An 11019-nucleotide genomic window follows, 5' to 3' on the forward strand; every position below is an offset into this window, starting at 1 on the left:
GGTCCCCATCTCCCCTCCCCTGGGACTCACCAGATCTCTCGGAGGTCCCTGGGAGGGAATGCTCAGAGGCTGAGAGGAGGGATGCAGGAGACAACCTGACCAGGTCATCCGTCCATCTTCCCCCTTCCATTCTCATTAGCTTTGCAGAATCTGTTCCGTTTATCCTTCCTGAGGAGTCAAGGAGCCAAAACGAGCTGGAGGGTCCTGGGAGAGAGGAAGAAGGAAAGGGAGCCTCAGAGGCCCTGCAGGGATTCTCCTGTCCCTGGAGAAGCACAAATGGGGCGGCCCCTTCCCAACAGAAGCCCCATTTCTATACCTCTCCCGTGGTTCGAAAAAAATAAGGTAGGCTACTTGCATGACAATTAAAGAAAAAATAAGAAGAGAGAGTAATAGAGAAATGAAAAATAATTGAAGATCCTAAAGAAATATGCAAAGAAAAATTAAATTACTATAGGAAGTTTTACCGTGCAAAAGAAGAAGACCAAGAGGAAATGGAATGATTCATAGCACAAAATAGACTCCCGACAATAGCAGATTGGAAAATAGAACAACTAAATTTACCAACAGTGATGATGGAGGTGCAGCAATCTCAAAAGCAAAGATAGGAAAGTCCCCAGGTACGGATGGATTATTGGCGGCATTTTATAAGAAGTTAGAAGATATATTATCAGAACCAATGAAACAGTACTGAACGGAATTTTAAAAGAAGGAAGAATACCAAAATCATGGGAAGAAGCACTTATCACACTGATACCCAAACAAGGAGCAGATCCAACACTAATAAAAAATTATAGACCTATATCATTGTTCAATAATGATTATAAAATATTTGCCAACATCCTAGCCAACAGGTTAAAAAAAAGTATTGAATGAAATAATACACAGAGATCAGGCTGGCTTCTTACCAGGCAGATACATGCACAATAAAATGAGAAACATAATTGATATTTTAGAATATTTAGAAGCAAGATCAGATAAAAAAGCCATTTTGATGCTGATAGACATGGCGAAGGTCTTCGACAACATCTCTTGGAGCTTCATTGTCAGGGAACTGCCATCAGTGCTGGAGGGAGAGAGCAAAAGCCAGAGGGATTCCAGAGAGCGTCCAGGGATCGGGAGAAGCAGCCCATCTTCTGGGGAAGAGAATCAGCGTAGCACCAGTGGAGAAGGGGGGCAGATGGGGGAAGCGGCGAGGCGGTCCCATGACTCCTTGCCTGGGACCAGCGGGGAGAGTAGGGGTCCTCCGTTGCCCACGCCCTCCTTGCGCAGAGAGAGTAGGAGGAGACTAGGCGTCAAAGAGCTTCTTTGCTGGAAGAAGTTTAAGAAATGCCCACTGACAGATTCTGCCAGCGATTGAGTCAGCCACGGGTGAGTGGCTGTCCGGACAGAAAAGGTTCACTTAGGCAACCCAGGCAGGTGTTTGCACCCAGCCGGGGAGATAAGCACTGGCTTACGCACGAGGAACCCCTAGAACCATTACATTCATGAAAAAAATACAGAAAAAGCAGGACTTGGAGAAAATATTATTAGGGGTGTTGAGGCAATATATTGAAATCAGAGAGCCAAATTGATACTAAATCGTGAAATAAGAGAAGTAAAATAAGTCAGGGGGCCAGGCAAGGCTGCCCCCTTTCGCCTCTACTTTTTATTACGGTAGTAGAATTCTTAGCAATGACAACAAGGAGTGACCAAGGCATAAAAGGTCTAACAAGGGGGAAGAAGTCGCCCAAGATGAAGGCCTTTGCAGACAATGTAATTCTAACTTCTGAAAATCTGGAGGAAAGCATACCAGAAATAATAGGGAAAATCCTTGAATTTGGAAGTGGCAGGATTTAAATTAAATAAAAATAAGACTAGTATGCTAGCAAAAAATATGCCAACACAGGAAAAAGAAGGACTAAAGAAAATATCAGGATTGGAAACAGTAAATAAAACTAAGTATTTGGGAATCTGGCTAACAAATTAAAACACCAATCTATTTAAAGACAATTATATTAAAACATGGAAAGAAATCAGTTTTGAATCATATAATAAGAAAATTGATATATAGAGTATGGGAAAAACATAAAGTGGTCTTAGAACCTAAAACCCCCTGGTGGATTTCACCTCAAGGAGCAATAACTGGGAAAAAGAAAAATATGGAATTGAATTGGACCACTTTCACTGCCTTGTTGTGACGAAGGGGCTTGAATAACTCAGAGAAGCTATGAGCTAAGCTGTGCAGGGCCACCCAAGACGGACAGGTCATAGTGGAGAGTTTAGACTAAACGTGATCCACCTGGAGGAAGAACCGGCAAGCCACTCCAGTAGCCCTGCCCAGAAAACTCCATGGACAAAGACAACAGGCATATAAAAGTGATGACGCTGGAAGATGAGTCCCTCAGGTCAGAAGGTGTCCAACATGCTACTGAGGAAGAGAGGAGGACAAGGACAAGTAGATTCAGAGCTGATGAAGCGGCTGGGCCAAAGCCGAAAGGTAAGTTGGATGTGGTGAAAATGAGATGGCAAGAATAAATATTGACATCCTGGGCATCAGTGAACTAAAATGGACAGGGATGGGCGAATTCAGTTCAGATGACCATCATAACTACTACTGTGGGCAAGAATCCCGTAAAAGAAATGGAGTGGCCCTCGTAGTCAAGAAAAGATTGGCAAAAGCTGTACTGGGATGAAATCTCAAAAATGATAGAATGATCTTGATACGAATCCAAGGCAGACCTACAAGAAATAGAATACAGATTTCCAAAGAATAGCAAGGAGAGACAAGAGGGCCTTCTTAAACGAGCAATGCAAAGAAATAGAGGAAAACAATAGAATGGGGAAAAACAGAGATCTCATCTATAAAATTGGAGATATGAAAGGAACTTTTTGTACAAAGATTACCATAATAAAGGACCAAAGTGGTAAGGACCTAACAGAAGCAGAAGACATCAAGAAGAGGGGGCAAGAATACACAGAGGGATTATACCAGAAAGATATGGATGTCTCGCAAACCCCAGGTAGTGTGGTTGCTGACCTTGAGCCAGACATCCTGGAGAGTGAAGTCAAATGGGCCTTAGAAAGCACTGCAAATAACAAGGCCAGGGGAAGTGATGATATTCCAGCTGAACTATTTAAAATTTTAAAAGATGCTGCTGTTATGTTAAGGTGCTACACTCAATATGCCAGCAAGTTTGGAAAACTCAGCAGGGGCCAGAGAATTGGAGAAGATCAGTCTACATCCCAATCCCAAAGAAGGGCAGTGCCAAAGAATGCTCCAACTTCCGCACAATTGCACTCATTTCACACGCTAGCAAGGTTATGCTTAAAATTCTACAAGGCAGGCTCAAGCAGCATGTGGACCGAGAACTCCCAGAAGTGCAAGCTGGATTTAGAAGAGGCAGAGGAACCAGAAAGCAAATTGCAAAAATGCGCTGGATTATGGAGAAAGCTAGAGAGTTCCAGAAAGACATCTACTTCTGCTTCATTGACTATGCAAAAGCCTTTGACTGTGTTGACCACAGCAAACTATAGCAAGTTCTTCAAGAAATGGGAGTGCTTGATCATCTCATCTGTCTCCTGAGAAATCTCTATGTGGGACAAGAATCATAGAATCCTAGAATGATAGAGTTGGAAGAGACCCCAAGGGCCATCGAGTCCAACCCCCTGCCAAGCAGGAAACACCATCAGAGCACTCCTGACATATGGCTGTCAAGCCTCTGCTTAAAGACCTCCAAAGGAGGAGACTCCACCACACTCCTTGGCAGAAAATTCCACTGTCAAACAGCTCTTACTGTCAGGAAGTTCTTCCTAATGTTTAGGTGGAATCTTCTTTCTTGTAGTTTGGATCCATTGCTCCGTGTCCGCTTCTCTGGAGCAGCAGAAAACAACCTTTCTCCCTCCTCTTTGTGACATCCTGTCAGGGGTTCAGGAGCAGAGACGCAGAGAAGGGAGGAGACAGAGAGCGAGGGGGAGGAATACGAAGGAAGGATGAGCGGGGATGACGACCCAAGATCACCGAGCCTGTCTAGCGAGTCCGAGGATTCCCAGAAGGGAGCGCCAGCAGCCAGAGCAAGGGGGGAGAACAGGGGGACACCCCAGGAAGAAGGGTCCAGAGAGGGATCAGAAAGCAGCAGTTGGAGATCGGGACCCACGTGCCTAGCTGGGAGCAGCGGGGAGAAAGGGGACCAGATATCAGGTTCCGGAGGCTTTCAGAAGGAGGGAGGGCATGAGTCAGGAGTAGTCACGCCCTCCTCGGAGAGCGATGAAACGATCAAGAGGAAAGTGGAGAGTTGCGCGCGCGCGCCAAGTTCAAATGTAGCGGAAGCTGGCGCAGTCAGCAGCCCCGAGAGTGAGCCGAGTCCTAAAGTCCGCCGCAAGGAGGCGGAGGGGTCAGGGGGGTCCACTTCTGAAGAGAGTAGGAAGGGAGAGACTCCGGAGGGCAGAAGGACCCAGAGACGGAAGGAAAGGCGCAGGAGGTGGAGCAAGGCTAGAGTATTAAGCTGGTGCGCAAGAGGCGGAGACTCAGACGGGTCTTCGTCGTTCTGACCTAGAAGAAGTAGGGCTGCCCAGTGCAGTTTGGAAATGGAACCTGTAATCCAATAAAGACTCTTTGAAACTAAGCACTGGCTGACTTGGTCCTATGTGAGCTGGGACTGGGCGGCAGCTCTGACAGTAAGACCCGTCTCAAAGCTCCTGACACCTGATACCTCGCAGCGGAGACAGAAGCAGCTGGAGGAGGAGAGCGGTGTTTGGCAGCAAGCTCACGACGGTTAACAAAGATGACGGAAGCGGCAACAGTTTCAGCGCTGCAACAAGCAGTTACCCAATTGAATGCGGAGATACTGGCATCCAAGAAGAGGGAGGAGGATGCGGCAGCCGCCTACCGGGATCTCCACGCCAGGTTTGAAGCATGGGTTAAACACGGGCAGCCAGGACCCAGACCGGAGGGGGTTGGGTTGGCACGGAGAGCAGGAGGGCTTGTGGCTCACTTCGATGGGAATTTGCAACAGTACCCCAATTTTCGAGCAGATGTAATGTGCGCACTGCAACTGCTGGCGAAAGACTTTAGAGATGAGGAAGAGAAAGTGGGGTTTATACTATCCCATTTGCATGGGGATGCTAAAGCGTGGCTACGCAATTTGTGGAGGGATAAAGATCCGGCGCTTCAGAGTGCAGATGCCTTCATCAAAGCGATGGATGCGTGTTTTTTGTCTACCATTGATGTGGATCTTGCCCGGCGGGAGATTCATGGACTGAAGCAAGGGAGGGCGAGCGTCCGGCAGTACCACACCCGATTTTTTGCACTGGTCAGTGCATTGGAATGGGACAGGGATTCACCCCCAGTCAGGGACCTGTTCTGGGAAGGTCTGAGCTCCGCGGTGAAGGATGAAATTGCGAGGGGGGAGAGGCCCCGAAGCACGCAGGAAGTGGTGCAGAGGGCGCTGACTGTGGGGGTGAGACTGGAAGAACGTCCATGGTGCAAAGATGAAGGACGTGGAGGGCGCGAAGCAGCTAGAAGTTTCTCTTTCGTTCCAAGGGAAGCAGCGCGTGCGCAATCCACACCTCCGCCAGGAGGGGGAGGGGAACCGATGGAGGTAGGAGGCGCCAGGGCTCAGTCAGCCACCAGAGCCTCTGCACCGACGGCAGTCAAGACTAAACCTCCTAGAGGGACCAGGAAGTGTTATGTATGCGACAGCCCTCAACACTTGGCGAAAGAGTGTCCCCAGAGGAGCTCCAAGCACACTGCAGCCTCCGCAACGGTGAAAGCGGCCACGCACTGCAGCGAAGCCCAGCAGGGAAACGGCGATGTCTGGCTGGAGACAGAGGCACTGGGGCCCAGCCAGACGCATCACTGAAGCAGTCCCCAGCGATATTGCAACCCACGGACCCCCTCCCACCCAAACCAGTAGTGCAGCTCACAGCGTCTCTTCAGCTACCCAATGGCGACACTGTAGAAGTGCCGCTGTCTGTGGATTCGGGAAGCAACGCAGACTTTATAGCACAGGATTTTGTGGAGCAGCACGCTATACAGCTACTGCCTGCCACTCTGCCCCTGCAAGTCGTCACAGTAGATGGCAGAGAGTTGCTAGGGGGGCAGGTGGTGAAGCAGACGCCACCAATGGTGATGCAACTTGGCAACCACAGGGAAGTCATCAGTTTTAATGTCACCCGACTATCGGACACGCCCATTGTGTTGGGCATGAGTTGGCTGGACAGGCACAGTCCAACGCTGGCTTGGTACCAGCGGCAGCTGATCTTCGGCTCCTCTTACTGCGCAGAGCACTGCATCCTGCCGGGAAAGGAGGGAGAAGAGGAGGACTCACACCTGCAGCTGGGAACGTTGCAAGCTGTCCCCCACAAGTATGCGGACTTTCTGGAGGTCTTCTGCGAGAAAGAGGCAGACAAGCTACCACCGCACAGGCAATATGATTGCAAGATTGACCTACTGCCAGGGGCGACGCTGCCGAAGGGGAAGCTATATTCCATGTCTGAGGACGAACTACAGGAACTCAAACAGTTCATAGATCACAATTTGCAGCGCGGTTTCATCCGGGAGTCCAACGCAGTAGGGGGCAGTCCTGTTTTCTTCGTGAAGAAGAAGGACACGCCCCAAAAAAGATTGGTCGTGGATTACCGCCTCTTAAACAAGAAGACCAAGCCCTCTGATTTCCCCATGCCCAGGATCGACGACCTGCTGGCGACGGTGCGAAAGGGGCGCGTTTTTACCAAGTTGGATCTGCGTGGAGCGTACAATCTCATCCGCATGAGGGAGGGCGATGAGTGGAAGACGGCCATGTTCACGCCTCTGGGCACCTACGAATACAGGGTGATGCCATTTGGTTTACAAAACGGTTCTCACTGTTTTCAAGCCTTCATGCATCACGTGTTGGCGGGACTCCTATACAAGAAGTGCGTCTGCTTTCTGGATGACATCCTGATATTCTCTGACTCGCAGCAAGAACACGACCAGGACGTGCGGGAGGTGCTGGAGAGGCTGCAGCAGCATAGGCTGTACGCCAAACTGGAGAAGTGCCAGTTCGATACGACGGAGGTGGATTTCTTGGGTTACAAGCTGTCGGACAAGGGACTGGCCATGGACAGCGCCAAGGTTCGTGCGGTGTTGGATTGGAAGAGCCCGCGCAACCGGAAGGAGGTCCAGCGGTTTGTCGGATTCGCCAATTTCTATCGCAAGTTTATCAAGGGGTTCGCGACGCAGACGGCAGCTATTACGGACACGCTAAGCTCCAAGAAAAAGAAATTCATCTGGACGGAGCAGGCGGAGCAGTCCTTTCAGAACCTCAAGCGTCTCTTCGCGTCGGAAGAGCAACTGCTGCATATCGACCCCAGCAAACCGCTGCGAGTAGAAACAGACGCGTCCGATAGAGCAGTGGGAGCGGTCCTGCTGCAGAAGGACACACAGGGCGTCTGGAGGCCGGGGGCGTTCTACTCCAGGAAACTCAGTAAATCGGAGCAGAACTACACCATCTGGGACAGAGAGTTGCTTGCCATTCATGCAGCTTTCAAGGCGTGGAGGCACTTCCTGATCGGCGCCAAGCACACAGTGCAGGTCTGCACGGACCACAAGAATCTGGAGCACTGGCGCACGGCTCGGTTCCTGAACCAGAGGCAGATACGTTGGGCGGAGTTCTTTGCGGACTTCAATTTCCGAATTGAGTACGTCCCAGGCGACACCAACATCATGGCAGATGCACTGTCCCGAAAACCGCAATACCTTGAGGAGGCGACGCCGGCGGCAGCCATGCACATCTTCGCGCCAACAGCGTGGGCGTGCGCTTCGGCCACAGTAGACCTGGATGCGGTGCGACGGGCGTTGCGGGACGACTCCTTCGCGCAGACGAAGATGGCAGAGGTGCACAAGGGCACGGCGAAGGGCGATGAGTTCCAGATACGAGACGGCTTGCTGTTACGTAAAGGGGCCATCTACGTGCCGGGAGACGAACTTCGAGCCCGAGTACTGCAGCAGCTGCACGACGCACCCACGGCCGGTCACTTTGGCACGGAAAAAACAGTGGAACTGGTCGCAAGGGACTTTTGGTGGCCCAAACTGAGGGGGGAGGTCGCAGACTACGTCGCGAGGTGCGACACCTGCCAGAGGGCCAAACCGGTGCACAAACCACCAGCGGGACTGCTGGAACCGTTGCAGACGCCGTTTGAACCATGGGAGAGAGTGGCCCTGGACTTTGTCACGGATCTACCCAGCTCGAGAGGCAAGACAGCTGTACTAGTGGTGGTGGACTTGTTCACCAAGATGGCACATTTCATACCGTGTGCGAAGGTGGCCACGGCAGAACAAACAGCCAAACTGTTCATAGATCACGTGTTCAAAGTGCACGGGCTGCCACGGTCCATATTGTCCGACCGCGGACGCCAGTTCATCTCGAATTTCTGGCAGAAGCTGATGGGCTTCCTGAACGTCAAGATCAACCTGACATCAGCGAGACACCCGCAGACCAACGGGCAAGCGGAGAGGGTCAATGCCATCATGCAGCAGTACCTGAGATGCTATGCCAATCAACAGCCTGCGACGTGGGTGGATTACCTGCCGCTCGCCGAGTTCGCCTACAACAACACGAAGCACGTGTCCACGGGGGTGACGCCGTTCTTCGCCAACAATGGGAGGAATCCCAGAACCTTCCCGGGACTGGACAGAGTGGGGGAAGGGGAACCGCAGACGGCAGACGCTTTCGCATCTGAGTTGCAAGAGGTCCACGATCAACTCAGACGGCAGCTGGAGCTAGCGAAGCACGCATACAAGGTCCAAGCTGACAAGCACAGGCGAGTGGGCGAGGAGATCCGAGTAGGAGACTGGGTCTGGTTGGCCGCCCACGCGGTGCCGACCCGCTCGTTAGCCAAGAGGAAGCTGGGGCACAAGCAACTCGGTCCATACCGAGTCGAAGCGCAGATCAACCCGGTGGCTTTCCGGCTGGTGCTACCGGAGGGTTCCAGGATGCATCCGGTGTTCCACAGGTCGGTGCTCACTCCCTACAGGGCACCACACAGGTTCCAGGAACAGGGAACGGCACCGAGTCAGTCTTCTGAGCGGGAGGAGGCGGGGAGTTTACCACAGCAGGACCCCATCAACGAAGTCACGGAGATTTTGGACTCCAGATGGGGGGAAGACGGAGTAGAATACCTCCTAGCAAGAGAGGGCACCCGGGCCAGTGCTAACAGCTGGGTGCCGGACTACGCCTTGGAGGAACCCCTGCTCAAGGACGAGTTTCACGCCCTTTTCCCACACAGGCCTATGCCAGCGGGCTTCTTCGACGACTGGTTGTTCACGCCCACGCTTTCATCCAGCACGTTCCATGGTTTCGACTCGGAAGGGGAACCCGCATCGCGCACACGTTCTCCAGAGGGGTCGCTGGAGGGTTCGGCATCCGACAACTCGTATTGGTGGGACGATCTGCCAGAGGTGCCGTGGCGCCGGAAGTGGCAGGAGAAACCGGATCCAGTGACAGACGCAGAGACTGACATGGACGTTGGAGGGGAGGATCTGGGTTTCGAGCACGGCGGCACCGAAATGGAGGCGGAGGAGATCACCGTTGACGGAGGCGGGGAGGAAGACTCGGAGGTCTTCAGTTGGCGGCCAGCACCGGGGAGAGAACTGTATCCGGCATTCACTCCCGTGATGACGGAGCACCCACCCACCACCCTTGGAAGCGGGGAGGGGGGAAGGGAGGGCTTCGAGGGGGGGATGGATGTCAGGGGTTCAGGAGCAGAGACGCAGAGAAGGGAGGAGACAGAGAGCGAGGGGGAGGAATACGAAGGAAGGATGAGCGGGGATGACGACCCAAGATCACCGAGCCTGTCTAGCGAGTCCGAGGATTCCCAGAAGGGAGCGCCAGCAGCCAGAGCAAGGGGGGAGAACAGGGGGACACCCCAGGAAGAAGGGTCCAGAGAGGGATCAGAAAGCAGCAGTTGGAGATCGGGACCCACGTGCCTAGCTGGGAGCAGCGGGGAGAAAGGGGACCAGATATCAGGTTCCGGAGGCTTTCAGAAGGAGGGAGGGCATGAGTCAGGAGTAGTCACGCCCTCCTCGGAGAGCGATGAAACGATCAAGAGGAAAGTGGAGAGTTGCGCGCGCGCGCCAAGTTCAAATGTAGCGGAAGCTGGCGCAGTCAGCAGCCCCGAGAGTGAGCCGAGTCCTAAAGTCCGCCGCAAGGAGGCGGAGGGGTCAGGGGGGTCCACTTCTGAAGAGAGTAGGAAGGGAGAGACTCCGGAGGGCAGAAGGACCCAGAGACGGAAGGAAAGGCGCAGGAGGTGGAGCAAGGCTAGAGTATTAAGCTGGTGCGCAAGAGGCGGAGACTCAGACGGGTCTTCGTCGTTCTGACCTAGAAGAAGTAGGGCTGCCCAGTGCAGTTTGGAAATGGAACCTGTAATCCAATAAAGACTCTTTGAAACTAAGCACTGGCTGACTTGGTCCTATGTGAGCTGGGACTGGGCGGCAGCTCTGACACATCCTTTTATATATTTGAACATGGCTATCATATCACCCCTTAACCTCCTCTTCTCCAGGCTAAACATGCCCAGCTCCCTTAGCCGTTCCTCATAAGGCATCGTTTCCAGGCCTTTGACCATTTTGGGTGCCCTCCTCTGGACACGTTCCAGTTTGTCAGTGTCCTTCTTGAACTGTGGTGCCCAGAACTGGACACAGTACTCCAGGTGAGGTCTGACCAGAGCAGAATACAGTGGCACTATTACTTCCCTTGATCTAGATGCTATACTCCTATTGATGCAGCCCAAAATTGCATTGGCTTTTTTAGCTGCCGCGTCACAGTTAGAACTGGATATGGAACAATTGATTGGTTCAAAATTGGGAAAGGAGTACGACAAGGCTGTATTTTGTCTCCCTGCTTATTTAACTTTAACTTATATGCAGACGAGATCATCATGCGAAAAGCTGGGCTGGATGAATCCCTAGCCGGAATTAAGATTGCCGGAACAACCTCAACAACCTCAGATATGCAGATAACACAACTTTGATGGCAGAAAGTGAGGAGGAATTAAAGAACCTTT

General features: G+C 52.1%; 1 protein-coding gene across 1 annotated transcript in view; it reads right to left on the reverse strand.

Moving 5' to 3' along the window:
* LOC308580535 (uncharacterized protein) overlaps positions 1-11019 on the reverse strand; it is a 36765-nt gene that overhangs the window by 23865 nt on the left and 1881 nt on the right. Inside the window, exon 2 of the mRNA XM_081182323.1 lies at positions 31-204. Coding sequence (XP_081038449.1) covers positions 31-136 — 106 coding nt within the window. The 5' untranslated portion in view covers positions 137-204. The remainder of the gene's footprint in view (positions 1-30; positions 205-11019) is intronic.

Source organism: Podarcis bocagei, assembly GCF_964188305.1.
Source record: "Podarcis bocagei genome assembly, chromosome: 2".
In the NCBI taxonomy this organism is placed as follows: Eukaryota; Metazoa; Chordata; class Lepidosauria; order Squamata; family Lacertidae; genus Podarcis; species Podarcis bocagei.